The sequence below is a fragment of the Mastigoproctus giganteus genome, chromosome 12 (genome assembly GCF_048544385.1).
Source record: "Mastigoproctus giganteus isolate SK-2022 chromosome 12, ASM4854438v1, whole genome shotgun sequence".
NCBI classification, from domain to species: domain Eukaryota; kingdom Metazoa; phylum Arthropoda; class Arachnida; order Uropygi; family Thelyphonidae; genus Mastigoproctus; species Mastigoproctus giganteus.
In genome coordinates this window covers 133,178,455-133,197,732 of record NC_143586.1, presented here as the reverse complement: position 1 = coordinate 133,197,732, position 19,278 = coordinate 133,178,455, and the positions used below count along the sequence as shown (strand labels likewise).

Here is a 19,278-nt window from a genome sequence, read left to right as displayed (position 1 = left end):
TCTTATAGGACTGACTAAGTGAATTTTCAAGCTATATTTTTTTTTTAACAGCACAATACATAATGGACCATCTTAACATTTTTTGTTAATAAAGCCAACAACTGCAGAATAAATAACTAAAAATCATTAAGGGGTGTTAGGGTCACGCTTCTTATCAAAAGCAGTCTGAGCACGATGAAAGCTTTCCCAGATTCAGAAGTTTCGCATGCTACTATAGAATCTGTATGCAAAAGGTATAATGAGAGTGGGAGTAATCTACAGGCTAGGTGATTGTGAAGATTATGATGAGAACCTCTACATGCAAATGGAATGGACAAGTAAGTGTGAATGTCTTATTATGGGTGATTTTAATTTGCCTCTAACTGATTGGAGCAAATAGGAAGGAAACTCCACATGGGGGACAAAATTTTTAAATCAACTAGATGATTGCTATTTGTATCAACATGTCAGAGAAAGTACTAGGGAAAAGAATACTCTAGACTTCATCATCACCCATGAACCAGATGGCATAATAGGGCTGACAGTACAGGAACCAGTAGCAGGAAGTGATCACTGAATTGAACGATGAAGAGAGAGAGGCAGCAGTAGTTAAAGGCAAAGGAATGGGTTATAATTTCAGGAAAAGGAAATTACGGCAGTTTAAGATGCTACATGGCCTCTATTAACTGGGTAGATATTACACAGAGAGCAAATACAATTGAATTATGGTATACCTTTAAAACATTAATCACAGAAGCCCTGAATGCTTATATACCATTAAAAAAAAATACTCCATGAGGAAGATTCCAAGTTGGATGAATAATGAAGTTGCCAGATTACTTGAGCAGAAAAAGACGGCATGAAAAAGTTACAGACCAATAAAAAGTACTGAAGCCTGTAATAGTGCCACTGAAAAGGTTAGGCTGGAAATGGCAGATAAGAAATCGCTGACAAACAGAGCAAAGAAGGGGAATAAGGAATTCTTCACATATATAAATGCAAAGAAGAGAAAGACAAACAAGATCGGCCTCCCATGTAATGGACGTGGGATAACATTAGATATCCCAGCTGAAATTGCAGATGAGCTCAACAGTTGCTTTGCATCGATATTTACAGAAGAAAACCCTTTACGTCAATGAGAAATTATGGGATTGAGGATGAAAAAAAAAATCTAATTAATGATGTGGAAATTTCGCATGTTTATTTAATGAAAATAACTTTCAAGCCTACAGGCCAGTAACACACCTGGAGTTGATGGCATATACCCTATAATCTTAAGGGAGGTGGCAAGTGAGTGCATTGAATCATTCAGGCTAATTATGAGAGCAATATTGGACTCTAGAGCAATTCCGTTGGATTGGAAAAGTGCGAATGTTATCTCCAATATGTAAGGGCAGTTCTAGGAGTGAAGTGGGAAATTACCAGTTGGTTAGTCTGACTTCAGTAGTAGAGAAAATCATGGAGACAATGATCAAGGGTAGAATTCAGGATCATTTAGATAGAAAATGGAATTCTGAAGGATACTCAGCATGGTTTTGTAATGGGAAAATCATGTTTAACTAATCTGGTTAGCTATTTTGACAGGATCACTCAAGAGCTGGACTTGGGGAATAATTTTGACATTGTTTATTTGGATTTCAGCAAAGCATGAGACTCAGTCCCACACAAGCAGTTACTTTATAAGCTGGAACAGGTTGGAATCACGGGAAATTCTTTATATGGATAGCTGGATGGCTTCAGGACAGGAGGCAGAGGGTTGTGATAAATGGTTATTTCTCAGATTGGATTGACGTAAGAAGTGGGATTCCCCAAGGATCAGTATTAGGACCACTGTTGCTTTTGATTTTCATAAATGACATCGATGAAGGGAAAGAGGGCGTAATGTGTAAATTTGCAGGTGATGTAAAGATTGCTAGAGTAGTTAATGATCACCACCCAGCAGAGCTTCTTCAGGGTGACCTAGACAGACTTCAGCAATGGTCAGAAAAATGGCAGCTATGTTTTAATCCAGCAAAGTGTAAGGTATTACATCTGGGGTACAGTAACCCCAAAATAACTTATATATACACTTGGTGGAGTTGAACTATAGCTGGTAGTGGAGGAAAGGGACTTGGGGTAGTACAATACAGTCAGATATGAAGTTCTCTGAGCATTGTAGCCTGGTTGCAAATTAAGCCCATGGTGTCCTATCAATGATTTATTGAACAATTGCAAGTAGAGATAAGGACATCATAATCCCATTATATAAGGCTATTTTTAGTCCACACTTGGAATACTGTATTCAAATATGGAGACCGCACCTGAAGAAAGACATTGTGCTTCTTGAAAGGGTCCAAAGACGGGTAAGAAGTGGGATTAATCGCCTGGTGAGATCGGCAAAAGGGTATCCATATGAAGAAAGACTGAATATGTGGGTTGCAGAGCTTGAAAACTAGGCACCTTAGAGGAGACTTGATTGAGGTGTTTAAGGCTCTGAGAGGCATTAGCAAAATGAATGAGGATGAAATTTTCGTGGTTATAAATGATTCTAGAACAAGGGGCCATAATTTCAAGTTACAAGGGGAGATGTTTATACTGGATTGCAGGAAGTTTTATTTTAGCCAGGGAGTTATAAATTACTCGAATAAGTTACCTGCATGGGTGGTAGAGGCTGACAGTCTGGGGAAATTCAAAGGTCAGCTGGATAATTATCTACAAGAGGAGGAAAATGCATAGGTTGTCTATTTCCTTTTATCTTATTATTCTTATTTTATTTTATTTATTTTTTGTTATTTTATTTTATTTATTATTATTTCTTTTGGCTGGTGCAGCATAAGCCATAGGCTTCTAGTGGGTGCATGTGGCCATAGGCCACATGCACCCACTGCTAATACTAAATTACCCATCACCAATCATACATAAAAGGAAGTCAACATATGTAATAAGTTCAAGTTACCTGAGATTCTGATTCTTTCAGCCTGTCTTTCACCTGTTGCTGAATACTTTCTACTTGTTCCTGCAGATGCCTTTCTTGTTCCTCATATTCTTTCTTTTCCTTTTCTTCCCTAAGAGTATGCAGGCGTCGTTCCTCAGATATCTCCTCTAGAAGGAGACGGATGCGCTGCCGACATTGTAGTAGCTCTGTCTCACAATTGGCCAGCTGAGAGCGGGCCAAAGTGAGTTCTGATCTCAATGTACGTTCTTCTTGTCGACCAAGTTCTGTTTCTTCATTTAGAGAATGCCTCTCAAATTGTAAGAGCTCACCCTCTTGTTCATGTTGAGTATGTTCTAAGTGTCTTAATTCCTCCTGAAGGGCCACTAAACGCTCCTCCTGCTCCTGAAGTTTTCCCTCCCAGTAAATAATCTCTATAAATATAAAAGAATAAACAAATTATATTTTAAATTAATATTTAAGAAAAGCTGAAATACCAAATATTACTATATCAAAATATTGCTAAGAATGCTAAAAATTTCCACTGTTTAAGGAAATTGCTCATTCTTTTAATACATTTTACTGTACACAGTGCCACATGTGGAAAATTTGACAAAGAAACTGTTTTATTTTTATAGTAATTACTTTTTAGGGCTGGAATCCATTATGAGGTCCATGTCAAAAGAGAATGTGGTATTCCAATCATTTAAAAATATTACAAGAAAATGGGGAAAGAAAATGTTATTTTTAGGATCAAAGTTAAAAAAAAAAAAAAAGGTGAAATTCAAACATAGGAAGATGAACCAATTCAACTATAAGCAACACTGGTAGTATGGCTGACTTGACATGATTAACAGAAACATGGCATCACCCAGAAATAGTGGATGATGAATTCCGCTATGGCTGTGTAATGTGTTTAGGAAGGGTCAGAGGAAAAGTCATGCTGCTTCTCCATCGTAACCTCAGCATAACAATTCCCAAAGATTATACATGCCAGCCTTGGAATTTGTTGGGTGTGAGAAGAAGCAAAGATAGAATGAGGGAGGGGTAGGGTGACCATATTTTTTTTTTTTTTTTAGAGAAACTAGGACATTCCCATTTTTAAAAAGAGAACAAAACTAGGACATTTTAAACTTTATTAACAAAAAAATTATGATCATTATATGATTTATTGATAAAATAGAAATTTCTTTGATAAAATAAAACAGACATTCTTTTAAAAATACACTTAATTCTTTTAAAAAATTAAGATTTTCGGCTGTTTAGTTATTTGATCTTAAAATTCTTGGCATTTCTTTTTCATATTATGTGTAGTAAACAATAAGCCTTTATTTACTTCAAACTGTAACAGGTTTCTTCCCTTTTGGTCATTGAATGTTCATCAATGAATGACCGAATATAGAAGGAATAAATACTATAATTTTTAATAATCCAGAACTTAATTCTAAAGCTTGACAAAAAAAAAACACATTCCTTATGCAGTAGCTCATTAATTTCTTATTTTTTCCATGAATTTTATACCATGAAATTAACTGAACAGCCTTGAAGAATGGATAGGGTGACTATACATTTTTTATAAAAACTAGGATAGCAGAGGAAGAAATTAATTTTAGGAAGAATACAAAAATAGGACTATAAATTTTTTTATTGCAAAAGATAAAAAACAAAATAGTGGCAAAATAAAATACTTGTTGACATAAAAATTAAATACGTATTCTTTTAAAAAAAACATTTAATAATTCATTGAAGATAAAATTTCTGCTAAAACTTTTGGTTCATTAATTATGTGGTTGTAAAATTCTTCACATGTCATTTGCATATTATATATAGTAAATAATATTCCTTTAACAGCTTCAATTTTTAATTGGTTTCTTTCCTGTCCACTGACTATTTATCAATGAAAATACACGTTCAACATTTGCATTGTGGCCAAATACACAAAAGATGAATTGTACAATTTTTAGTAACTCTGAAGTTAATTCAGAAGTTTTACATTGTTTAAAAAAAATCACCCATTTCTCATTTGCAGTTAAATGTATTCCATTTCTTATTTTCTTGTTGTGTTTCCAAGAATAACTTTAAATTATGCCATTGATCAAACAGTTTTTACATCATTGACTGTGACTCCCTTCTCACAAAGATATTCTAAGCAGGAATGAACATTATCCCAAGAAGGAATTTCTGCCAAATCGATCCATTCTAAGATTTGAAACTCATCTAATGGTTTTAACCATGATTCAATATATTTTAAAGTATGGCCATACAAATTCTCGATTTGAACTCTAAACTGTGTGACTTCATTTTCCTTACCCTTTTCTGTTGCAATTTTTAGTATTGAGCACACTTTTAACGGAAGAAATTTATTGGTTTTCCTCTCCTTGAGCAAATGAAAAAGTCTTAAGGATTTTCCGCACTTCAATTATTGAAATACAGGTCTCTTTCAATACGTTTTATATTTTCTTGAAAGACTGACATGAATGAATGGGCAAATGAAAGGTATGCCTCATTCATATCATCTTCAAAAAATGTTTGCAATATTGCTGGTGAATCTTCCAGCAACAGAAAATAGGATTTAAACCCTTCATAAAGTTCTAAAATGGGATTTACGGCTGGAAAGAGAGATAACCATCACATTTTAGTATAGTATAAAGGTTGCTTATACTCTGTCTCTACAAAATTGCAAGTCCTTTAGTGATTCAACTCTCACAGTATAAATAGAGAAATGATTGTAGATTACCCTAACCAGCATTTCTATATTGACTGGTAGCCCATCAAAACTATAATGCACAGTACTATTTAAAATGTGTGCTGGACAACCAATTCCAATTAATTTATCATTAAGTTTTTCTTTTAGTTTAAAATACACATTATTTCTTCCAGCTCTTTTGACACCACCAAAGTTAGTATTACAGTTATCACCAGAAAAAGAGATACATTTAGTTATAATGTTCTTTTTGGTTAAAACATCACATATCATATTTGCAATTGTGTGCGATTGCTCATTGGGTTGATTAATTATATCTAATAATTTACATTTAATTCCACTGTTTTGATAGTCAAAGTATGAATTAAAATTGGGAATATTTTCAATGAACCATGATTGCTAGCATCTGTTGAAAAGCTTATATATGGTATGTTCTTTAAATCATTCATTACAAGATCAATCGTATGTGGTTCAAAAATATTATTTATGATTGCCTCAGCCTTAGTCCTGCCACACAACATTTTTTGACAAATATGTGAATCAGGAAACATTCTTTTCATTAGCGGAATCCAACAATCCAGCGAGCGGTATGATTGTTGATGCATTACTGTATGATATGCTGCCACGCCTTCAGAAGCTCTGATGAGTTTAACATCCTTGTTAGGTACAATAAATTTTTCCAAAACATTTGATGAAGCCGATGCACATCTGATGTTACGCTTATGTTTTTCAGTGTTCAGATGTTCTTTCAAATCAAGTTTTCCTTTATTTGCAACAGAAATAACACTATTGCAAATGATACAGATTACATCATGTTTAGTTTTACATTTCTTGAATGAAGGATGTTCTTGAAGCATTTCATTAGTTACCATGCACTTCCTTTTTCCCATGTTTTTTGCAGCAATACTGCATACCATACATTGCTTTCTTTTGAAAAACAGTAGCAACTACTTGCCAGGGACAAAAACATAAAACGATACTTTGATATTATCGATATAACAGATGTACTTTTCTGTTATAGCCACCGTAACTTCTGTGCTATCTATTGGCGTAGATATGACAGCCCGTGTGGTCTGTGATATTTAATGAAAACCTGACGATAGCACAGCAGTCACTGTGGATATAACAGAAAAGTAACCCATACTGTATGTACCATTATTTGTTTGGGTATTACTCACATTCTTATAAGTGATGCTTAAATTAATACAGAGGGTGTAAAAATTTAAAGTGAATGTAAATCTCGAGTTGTAAATAGAAAAACTAGGACAAAATTAGGACAAATTTTAAAAACCCGCGAGGACGTCCGAGGACACCTTAAAAAAAGAGGCCATGTCCTCGGAAACCTGGACGTATGGTCACCCTAGGGAGGGGGGGATATGCTACAGACTAGAAGACTGAAGTATACAACAAGTGTTTCTACATGCTGTTGGAATGGACAAATAAATGTGAATGCATTGTTATGGGCATGTTCAACTTATCCCTTATTTATTAAAGCAAGTGCAAGGGAAACTTTTTGTTCCATGGGGAACAAAAACAAAATTTTAAAATAAATTGGATGACGGTTATTTTCAGCAGCATGATTTTTATTTCTGAAAAAAGCTTTCAGTTTTTTAGAATTCTCTTTGGAGTAATACCAATGCATGACCTTTTACTAAACATATAATTATTTTTAAAAATTTCAAGAAAAAAATTTAATGAAAAATTTGAAAATGGAAATTTAAGAAGTTGTACAACTGGACTTGATGAAAAAAGTATTGCTGTAATAGGACATAGTTACCACAGTAACCAAGGCTGTCACAATGCCCATAAAATTTTACTTGCCAGGCACCGAAGATGATTGAAATAAGTTTGCTTGCAAGACAAGTTCAGTTCAATAGATCTGTTATTGTTGTCATTGCAAGTTTTATGGCATAACAGCAGCTAAAGGCCATTATGTGCCAAATGGATCTGTAACAGAATCTTACCCAGGATTAAGTAATGGAGGACCAAAAAGAGACAGGCTGAAAATCCTGTAAGCTCTGTGGATTAAGACATTTTAGTAACAGACAGCAGACCTTTGCATGATCTCCAACTTTCAATTAACAGCTTGAGCTATGGATTGAGTGCACAAGACAGCAAAGTAGTCTATAATAGGAATACCTGCAATTTTTATCCCCTCTTTGAGAATAGGATATACATTGGAATATCTACAATGTGTGGTAACCTACCCTGTATTCAAGGATTCTCATAATTATAGTTAAATGTTTGCTTATCTCCTTTGCTACCTCTTTTAATATAATTGGTTAAATTCTTTTCAACAATTTCTTTTTGTTTTGTTTTTTTTGTGTGGCTGATACTGTATAAGCTTGATTTCTTGCATCATGTTGCTGCTATGGATAAAGGGATGGTTGAGTGGGAGAAGACAGAGTGGTAATCAATGAACACTACTCTTTGTGGACTAATGTTATTAGTGGAGTCCCTCAGGGTTCAGTGTTGAGTCCATTACTGTTTTCTGTATTTATAAATGATATTGATGATGGTATATCAGGCTTAATGTACAAGTTTGCAGACGATACGAAGGTTGGCAGGGTTATTAATGACACAAATGACAGTATGCTGCTGCAACAGGATCTAGAAAAGTTAAGCAGATGGGCCGAGAGGTGGCAACTGAGGTTTAACATTGACAAATGTAAAGTACTGCATAAGGGAAGCAGTAATCCCAGAGTAATGTATCAACTCTGTGGTACCACATTGACAGTGGTAGAGAATGAAAAGGACCTGGGGGTAATCGTGCAGGCAGATATGAAGTTTTCTGAGCAGTGCAGACAGTCTGCAAGAGTAGCTCATGGTGTCTTGTCAATGATATACAGGAATTTTTCTAGCAGGGATAAGGAAGTGATTATCCCTTGTATAAGGCAATGGTCAGGCCACACCTTGAGTACTGTATACAGGTCTGGAGGCCTCATTTTAAGAATCACTTAGAGCTGTTGGAACGAGTACAGAGAAGGGCAACAAGATTAGTGACTGGAACAAAGGGTTGCTTTTACAAGGAAAGGCTTAAGTTGTGCAAGTCTGGAGACTAGGCACTTGCGAACGTTAAACAGCTTGAGCATGCTCAGTGCGGATGGAATTCTTCCTCTTGCTCAGAATAATCACCTGAGAGGGCATAAATTCAAATTGAGGAAAGACGGTTTAGGATAGATGTGCGGAAGTTTGCCATTAGCTAGCGGGTGGTTGATTGCTGGAACAAACTTCCATCTGTCGTTGTAGAAGTTGATAGCTTAAATAGATTCAAGGCAGAACTTGACAAACATTTGGAGCGAGAGGATGGGTGAAAAAAAAGGGGGGGGGTTTGGCTGATGCTATATAAGCTTGCTTTCTTGCATCATGTGCCTCTACTAATGCTAATGTTCTCAGTTACCACAAAACCATTTAGCTCCCAGTTTTAACTTGGTATACTTCTGGTATTCCCATCCTTAAAAAATTCTTCATCTACCAATATACATGAAAAATATTTATTCAGTTTGTCAGTAATCTGAACAGGATCATGAATAGTTAAACCTTTCATATCTGTTGGGAAAAGTGGTTCAACCCTTTCTTTCTAGTGTTAACATAACCAAATAGTTCTCTTCTACTTTTCATCACATTCTTATTCCACTCTGTGACTTTACTGCAGGCTAATTTGTACTTATTGTAAGTTTCCACAATAAGTATAAATTTATGATCATCCCATACATTTTTATTCTCTGCCATTAGTCTCATGAGTTCATCTGACATCCACTTAGGCCTGAACATTGAACAGTATCTCTTAGTTGGTATAAAAAGCTTAGTAGCTTCGTTGATTACTTTCCCAAAAACTCTCCATTTGGAATTTTCAGTTGGTAACATCATCAGTTGGTCCCACTGAAGAGAATTAAAAAAAAATTGTCTCCAACCCATTATAGTCACCTTTACATAAGCAAAATCCCTTATATTTATCCTTGACAGCTTATATCTTTAGGCAGATCCAACATCAACAGATTATAATCAATGCCACACAGTGGTTTCTTTATCTGGAGATGCTTAATGCATAAAGAATTAATGCTGATAATCATGTTAACGATACTTTTTTCTATTGTTGCCTCTCTAACATGCCGATGCAGAAAACAGTCATACAACACAGCTAGAAAAGCTCTGCTACTGTGCAAATGACCAACCCATAAATTCCAGTGGAAAGTTAAAATCCCCAAAATAAGATATTTGTCTATTTGCCTGTATTGCTATTCATCATATTATATTCATCATAGTATTCTGGCCTATAACATACTCTCATTTTTGTTTTTCCTGTGCTTATGTCACACCAAACTGACTCAACGTATGGCCACCCATGTCAATTGAATGGATTAGATTCTGTATACCTCTTAACCTGGGGCATAACTGCTCCCCATACCCTCTTGTGCTGTCTGTGTACATTGTACTGCAGAGTTGGGAAAGGGCCCCCCAGTGTACTCACCATGTTTCCAACTGCCCTACAATGTCCACATTTGATGACCTAACCCAGTGGTGTCCAACCTTCAGCCCATGGGCCAGATCCGCACGCAAATAATTTTTTATAAGGCCTGCGTGGAAAGTGAACAAAAACAGCATCGATCACCAGTGTGTACAGGCAAGCAAGCGTCCAGCTCGACTGTATCAAACATGTACATATGATTCAGTGCAGTCACATGTGCACTAAATACAGTTATGTATTTTAACATAGCTTGTTCATTGCATTGAATTAATTATTAATTTGTACTGAATTAAAAAAAATCATTCTTAAAAATGTTCCAAAATAGGAAAATCGATTTTGAGTGTCGTGTTTTTGATCCAAGGTGGACTGAAGATTATTTCTTCATTGATTACCAAGAAAAAACAGTGTTTTTGGTGTGTCAGGAGATTGTGAGTTTTTAAAGAATAATTCAAAACAACACTGATTCCAATCATAAATCTTATGATCAACATAAAGGAGTGCTGCGAAAAGAAGTGTTCAAAGTTACAAAATGAATTAAGAAAACGTATCTGTCAAGAAATTTATCTGCTGTACGTGCCAGTTATCAAGTTGCACATTTGATCGCTTTGGAAAGTAAACCATTCAATGATGGTGAATTTGTTAAGCGTTGTTTGTTAAAATTTGTGGAAGAAATTTGTCCGGCAAAACATACAATGATACAAGACATTATTTGTCTCAACAAACGATTATGTGAAGAGTAGAAGATATTGGAAAGAATTTGTTCGAACAACTTTTGAAAAAAAAAAAAAAAAAATGAAATATTTTAGTGTGGCACTGGATGACAATACTGATATAATAACACAGCCCAACTCCTCATCATCATACGTGGAATTAATGATAATTTTATACCAGTTGAAGATTTAACTGATCTACAGAGTATATGCGGAACAACCATAAGTAAATATTTTTGAAAATTTTTGCCCATCTATCAAAAAGTTAGGATTACATATTAAAAACCTGCGGCCTCCGTAGCCGAGTGGTCAGGAGCGAGAGTGCAGTAGCACACGCTCTTTGAGTAGACCGAGGTTCAAGCCCCTGACAGCTGAATACGGTCGATCTGCCAACCTGCACTGGACCAGCGTGGCAGATTATGGTCCATTTCCCTCAGCATGAATTGTTGAGGCGGCTTCCATCCTGCAGTGGGTTGATAATGGCTGCATGTTACTTTTTTTCCTTTTTTTTTTTTTTATTAAAAACCTGGTAAGAGTGCAAAAAACATGATTGGTAAAAAACATTGGGCTTATTGGTAGAATAATAAGAAAATGATAGATATCAGAGCTGAAAGTCAGATTGGAATTCACTGCATTATGCACCAAGAAGCTCTTTATGGGAAAGTATTGGATCTCCAACATGTTATGAATGTGGTTATTTCAACTGTAAATTTTACAAGATCACATGGACTTAATGTGACTGGTGAAACATCACTGAATATTTCAACACAGAAAAAGGGAAGCCAATAAAACAACTATCAAATATGAAGTGGCTGTATGATCTTGCATTTCATACATTTCTAGTAATTTAATTCTCTTAATCTAAAACTACAAAGGAAAGGAAAATTGGTCTGAATTGTTTGGTGACATCAAATCATTTCAGAATAAGTTATTACTTAAATCCCAGTTGAGCAAGACAATTTAGTTCACTTTGAATGTTGTACTGGGCTAAAGGAGAAACATTTCCACAGAATCGTTGCCTTTCGTTATTACAATTACTTTTTGACAAGCTTGAAAGTCAATTTTCTGATATAAAATCCCATGAAAAATCATAAGCTTTTGTTTGAGAACCCATTTACTTCTATGGCTGAAAACTACAATCCCAGATTGCAACTTGAAATTATTGATCTTCAAGCCAAAATATGATTCAAAAATATTTTGAATCATATTTAAATTATTTGAATTCTACAAAGCTTTCCCGTCTGAAGATTTTCAGCTAATAAAAGAAAATGCCATGAAAATGGCTGCTTTGTTTGGATCAACGTATGTTTGCAAGCAGATTTTTTTTTTCACTTGTAAAATCAAATATTTAAAAAGAAACAGAATAACAGATTAGCATTTTTTTTTTTTTTTTTTTATGAAAACCCCAAACACGAGAGGTATTAAGAATCTAGTATTAAGGTATTAAGAGAGGTATTAAGTACCATGCAGGGATTGGAGGTTGAGAAGACAAAAGAAGATATTTGTTAACATTAGACTTGAACTTTTGTAAAATACGCCGTAATTTTCAGGAAATATGTACGAAGGAAGGTTTTGGGGGCATCGCCCCCAGATGAGGGAACAATATTCCATTGAAGGGTGGATTTGTACAGAGTGAACAGCTGTTTTGGAAGAAAAATAATGCCAAGAGCAAAAGAGAAAACAAAGTTTTTTAGATGCAAAGGAAGCAATATTTGAAATGTGCTTGTGCCAAAAGGGATTAGAAGTTAGGGTAATCCCCAAAAGAGATATACATCTTGCCTAGAAATCTGAGTGTCACCAAAGATAAGAATAGGAGCAGAAGAATCCTTTTGCGAGATATTAGACAGGACTGAGTTTTAGAAGGATTGAAATCAACTAAATTGTCTTTGCCCCGCTGGAGAGTTACCTGGAGATCGGCATTTAAGGAATTGGTAGTGGATATTCAAGAAGTTGAAGCTACTTCAGCAGGGTAAGGTTTCTCAAACTGGAAAGTGGAATGCAATGTGCTATTATCAGCAAAACTATGGATAGGATTTCTGATCAATGAAAGAAGGTAATAAATATACAAGAGGAAAAGAATGGAGAGAAAGAACTGAACCCTGGGGGACACCAGCATTAGTACTGAAGTTAGAAGACAGAGAGCCATCTACCATCACCTCCGTGAGCGGTCAGAGAGAACACTGGATAACCAATTACAAAGAACAGTTGGCAAACCATAAGATGGAAGCTTGTTTAAAAGACCTTTATGCAAACAAGATTGAAAGCCCTCGAGATGTCAAGAGCAACTGCTTGTGTTTATACCGAACTTTTCCATTGAATTTGTCCATAAATTGGTAACACAGGCCAGAATATCACCTGTGGATCGACACTGATGGAATCCATACTGGCGATCATTAATCAGACGGAAGGTTTCTAGATAGTTTAAGAGTTGACAGTTAAGTGATTTCTCCATTACTTTAGAAAGAGTATAAGTAATTGGATGGGAGGGATTTGTCACCCTTTTTAGGGACTGGCTGGATATGAGCAAATTTCCAAGCAGAAGGAAAAACACCTTTGCAATAAGAAAGTGAATAAAGGTGGCATAGAACAGGAGTAAGTTCAGGTTTTGAGAACAAGTGGAGAAATACCATCAGGATATAATCTTCATTATGTATTGAGTGAGATTGGTGTCACAAATTTACAACCAAATTTTGAACAATTATTTAAAAATATCCAGCCTCAATCATCTCATTAAATGTTAAGTTTTGTCCAGTAAATGTTATTGTGTATTGTACTTAATAAAATTTTCGAATATTTCAAATTTAGGTTTATCATTATATTTATTTATTCACTTTAATATTGAAAAGCAGTGATCCTCTTCAGGTTGTAAATTTTATAAAATGAGCATTTAAAAGCAAAAGTAAAGTATTTGAAAAAAACAAACAAAAGTAAGTCATATTTTTATTCTAAAAAATAAATCACTGACATAGATTTGTTGCACATAAAAGTGCTGGGAATTTGCATTTTTTAATATATAGCTTGAAAAGAAAAAACATAACATGAAAATAAAAACTTCCTTTTACGAGTAACAAGATATAGAAAATGTGACAATTTTTCTCTCGAATCACTCTATGTAGCTCGTGAAAACAAATCTAACTTTGAATATTGCCCTCGTACGGAAAAAGGTTGGACGCCACTGACCTAACCTACTTCAAATTTATTTACTATACTCCTAGCATTAGTTGACAAGGATGTATATGTGGACCTGTTTTCAATAACCATAAAACATATTTGCTTGTCCCATGAGGACTCCAGCAGACCCTGTAATCCCCACACCTTGTTTCCCAGTTCTAATAGAAGGAGCCTAGAATTAATTTCACCTCTGTTTGCAACTGCTGTTAAAAATGTGTGTATTCCCCCCCCCCCCTATTTAGCTGGCAGATTCCTGACCACCTAACACTGCCTCAACAACTTCAGCAAATATTCTTGCACCCCTTCTGTTTAAGTGTACTTCATCCCTGTAAAAACAGGGTCTTCTGTTAATAAGCAGAGAACTTACTAAAAAAAATATCTCTCCATAGCTGATTGATTGACAAGGCTGTCATCATGTAGCAGTAATGTGTGGCTTCATGTGTAAACATTTCCAAAGGCTATACCACACTCTTTGATATTTGTAGTTCTTCACTGACAGATTTAGTTGATTTCCTTGCATTGCAGAGGAAAGTTTGCCTCATATTTTCAACAATGCAGCAGTTGCACTTGGCCTTAGACAACCTATGCTCTTACACAGGCACCCTGTCTCAGAAAGCAGGTCTTAACTGAACTGGAAAATTGGACATTCTTTCCTGTAAGTTTGAAACTTCCTTTGTGTACCTTTGGCAAAATAAATGTGGAATTTCTATGATCGCTTCTGAACATTTCACCACTCACATTAAATAATCTGTTGAGATGCTGTGAAATTCTGTATGATAATTTATCCCTTACTTAACCAAATATTCGTAAAGACAGAATGCTTCACATACCATACATGTTCAAATTACTGATAGTCAAAATTATAAATTCCAGTGAAAGATGTTGCATAATGTTGATTCAACATGATTTTTATTAAATCATCAAATAAATTGTCATTAAAATTAATTAATTACATAAATAATCATTATTGTATGAGCATGTTTATGTGCATCAGTTTTTAGTAATCCATGGAAAGCAACCACTATCGGTCCTTATATTTCAAAATGTTAGGATTGGTAGTGAATTTTTGATAGGGAATTACTTTTATATGTGCTTACATATTTTATATGCAAGCACATTTAAGAAAATAATAAATAAATAAATAAATAAATAAATAAATAAAACTATTACTAACCTGCATCATACTGAGTAAGTTCTGCTTGCTGATTGTCCAGTTTTTCTCTCTGGAGTGTAACCAGTCTCATCAGATCTTGATATTGAGGATCATTGCCAGTGCTCTCTTCATTTATGTCACGTGAAGCAGAAGGAGAATGCTTTAACTCAACGGTGATGTTTCCTCCATCTTTATCAAAATGAGAAAGAAGGCTTTTGTGACACTTTGAAGTATGATTATCACCATGTTGATTTGGAATCTTTTCGGGGGACTTACTTGGAGACTTTCCTCTTTGATGATTTGCTACATGGTTTCCAGTAAAACCAAGTTGTGTAGTTTTTGAAGGATATTCATGTACTAAGCTTGTTGAATGATTATTAAAGTGATTGTTCATATGGCTATCATGTCCATGCAAATGGGATGGTGAAACTTCACGGTCACTTAAATTGTCAGATCTGTTGCCAGCTACATGGCGACGCTTGCTCGATGGCGATTCTTCGTCACGTGAAAACGAACTGACAGATGCTAAAGATAAATGACTAGGAGGAAAGCGACCACTTGATCGAGATACTGCTTCATCATAAGGAGGAGGATGTTTAGGACGTTCACCTCGTGATCCATTATGAACTTCCATCTCCTGAACTTCAGTTTCTTTGGGTCTTTGGGGCACACCTCTTACTACACCCTTTGGCAAATCTTGCCGAGAGCGGGTATCGCGTCCTTTTAAATTTCGATTAGGAGGTGGGGGATCAATTTTTGATGGTGTACTACTGTTACTGGCATTTGGTGTAGAGTTTTCGCTGCTGCTACTAGTACTACCACTACTTCCATGCCCACAACTAAATGTAAGAGATTTCTTAATTTCTTTGTTTTGGGATGAGGACTTTTGACCTTGACCAGAGGGTGTTGGAGAAAAACTGTGAAGAAAATCATGCTGCCGCTTATTACTATGATTTCCCTGATTAGAGGATGACGTCATTACCCTTGAATCAACTTGGGAATGGCGCATTACAAACTGTACATCATTGGCATATTCTCCCCATTTCATTAACACTTTTAATGGATGTTCATGAGGAGCAAGAAGGCGTTCACTATTACGCCACTTTTCAATAAGAGTAAATCTTCCTGTCTGTCCAGTAGCATGGGCCAGGGCATACACAACATCTTGACAAGTAGTACTCTCTGTAACCCCACACACAACTCGCTGGATACCATCAACCCATACTTTCAATTCCATTATGTAAATTTATCTGTAGTCATAAAAATAAATCCAAATATTTCATAAAATATGAAGTATTTTGCAGAAAAATATATTTCAAAATGCATTACTTCAGAATGGCAGGTGTTATCCTGGGCTTTACAAAGATCAGAGCATGCTGCCCCTTCCAAAGTGCCAATAAGAGTCATTTATTCCAATCATACCTACTGTTTATCATTTACTGATTAGTCTGCACTGTTTTCTACCCCAAAGGCAATATGTCCAAGGATATATAATTTTTACATGAGAGGCAAACTATCACATGTCCACATACTTGAACCAGTAGACATCCCCTGTATATATAATATCAATAAAATGTTAATTCAGCTTAACCAAATTTTTTATATAAATATATATATAGCACCATTAGCAGTTAATAGAAAATTTTTCAGAAATGATACAAAGTTCAAATTGCACAGGGTCTTTCTACAAAGATATTCTAGCTTTAACACTATATATTTATCAAAATATATCAATATACAGTCTGTTCCCGAGATACGGAGGAATAATTTCCAGGACTTCTTACGTAACTCAGGAATGACTAATAAAATATTGCTACTATAGCCCTGATATGTCAAAATTACAAAAACTACATAATATCCTCAGAAGAATGAAGAAAAATTGTTATATGCCATAACAATTAAAAACTTTATCTGGGGACAGCAGTGAATTAACCGGAGTGGCACATAAGAAAAGACAACATACAAGGAAGAAAAAATGCATATTATTGTACTGTAAAAACTGGTATGTATTTCGTACGACATGTAGGCTTTATAAGGGAATCAAAACCGAAGTGTACATATTTAAGAAAATTGGTCTAAACCACACAATGAATCAGTGTATACACTTCAGGTGTGATGAACTGAAGGAAACTTAAATGAACCTAATGCATTAACAAGACATTAATCACAGGGTATTCTAGACTGAGTAGAGATCAGGGAAGTAGTATGTGATATGAACTCTGATCTTCATCTGTTTCGTATGTTTTTTTTTTTTTTCTCTTCATAAAATTTTGTGAAAAGCAATCTTGAACTTCTCTTTCTATTTTCAAGAAATGTTCGTTGTTTTCATCCATTCCATCAAACAGAAACCTTCCTGAATTTTACAAAATGCTTCTGACATTTCCTTTAATTTGAACTGCTTCTTGGGTTGCTCTGGTTTCTCAACGGATTCGGCTCCCCTTGCTCCTCAACTATTTACGCATTCAACTGGGCTAGGTCTTCTGTAGTTAAATCTTAACCTCGTTCATCCATAGGTTCATATAAGTTTATCAAAATATATATCAAATCTTTGTTCACCAGGACCAGCTGCAACTTCTGAGCTAAGTTTACAATTTCTTTGGTAACAGAAGACATCAGCTCATCTTTGTTGAAGCCTTTGTTGTCAAGCTCAGAATTTTTTAGACTATTTTTCCAAACTCCGTTCATACAAATTGTTGTCAAATCATTCCGGGCTCTTGAAATGTTGCATATTCTGTCAAGGATGTTAAAAGGATAGAGCGTAGTTCTCTGAAGAAATAGTCGATGGGACACAGTCCACGTGGCTTAAACATTGTGGGGGTTTCTCTGAAGTACTTCAATGTAGTTCACCTATCTCAAACATGTTGTTGAATTCTTCAGAATTTTTAAAGCAGAAAATGAAATTTATTTACCAAGATTCTAGTTATGCCGCAGGTTATTATCCAACACAGTTCGTATGGGAAGAAAAATAAAAACTTATACTTATTGCTCCTTCATTCGACTTCACTCTTAAAAATTATACTGAAAGTATCTTTGCAATTTTACCAAAAAAAATTTACGAAACTCGGGCTTACATAAGTTGGGGTCTAACTATATAGATTTCAGTGTTTGGTGTCTGAACTCAACAGTCCTGTATGAATGTGCGCCCCTAGTTATCTTCATGAATGCATCATGGAGTACCAGAAAATCTGTAAAATATTTTTCACAGCTATTCAAATTAGGAGAATCATTAATTAGATAGTATGAATCAGAGCTGTAATGCTCAATACATTCTACATTGATATCAATATTTGTAAAATAATAAGAGAAGTTTACCTCAATATAGTACGTAGAACACTTCCGTATGATACTCTCCAGAAATTAAAACGAAAAAAATCGAAAAACTTGCATTAGAGTAACAAATAATTGAAAATCAATTTAGCACAATAAAACTCAATTTAACGCAATTGAAAATAAGAAAATTAATTAAAAGAATTTAACGAAAAAATTGCAAAACCATTTTCCTTCCTGAAGCTGACAACGCTTTTTGACCGTATTTCGTCGTGATCACAGGAATGAAAATTACCAAATAGGGGCGAGTATGAAACTTGAATAGGGATTATTTGTCTTTGCGCATAAAAGCCCACGAATTGGAGATGAGATATGGCCGACGAACATTAACAGAATTTGTGTAATTTAATTTCTACGGTTTCTGCAATTAATAGTCGCGTAATAGTACTTAGTGTCCAATTACACTGGACACTAAGTATTTTGGCCTCGTTAAATAAAAAAGTCTGTTTTTTCGTTAACGGCATGAAAAGCTAATTCTGACGCTGCTGAACGAGAAGAAACAAGAACTGAGGCCGCATATTGATTAACACGAATATTCAAAGGAAACGTGTTGAGCCCTGGTAAGACAAGTCGCAATTACCGCAAAAAATGTTGTATACCAGATCATTAATTTGTGTTGCGAACGAGGAAAGGACTGAGCGATTGTTTGGTATAGTGTATAATTTCTGTATTGGCCTGGCCACAATTTTAAATTTGGTATCTTTAAAGAATCTGTTAAGCTGTTTGTGCCACTATTCAACATATGGGACAGAAATAAAGTATTTTTTGATATTACTATTGTTGGTTGTGTAGTATTTTGTATCCTATCCTTAGCTTGTACCCTAATTTGGTTTATTGTACCAAGGGGATAACCCC

At 35.1% G+C, this 19,278-nt stretch overlaps 1 protein-coding gene across 2 annotated transcripts in view; it reads right to left on the bottom strand.

Moving 5' to 3' along the window:
• The window catches only part of RASSF8 (ras association domain-containing protein 8), a 78,859-nt gene that overhangs the window by 22,761 nt on the left and 36,820 nt on the right, over positions 1–19,278 (bottom strand). For both annotated transcript variants that reach the window (XM_090386720.1, XM_090386721.1), the window contains exons 2-3: positions 15,118–16,647; positions 2,915–3,324 (exon numbers count right to left, since the gene is read on the bottom strand). In XM_090386720.1, coding sequence (XP_090242846.1) covers positions 2,915–3,324; positions 15,118–16,333 — 1,626 coding nt within the window. In that variant the 5' untranslated portion in view covers positions 16,334–16,647. The remainder of the gene's footprint in view (positions 1–2,914; positions 3,325–15,117; positions 16,648–19,278) is intronic.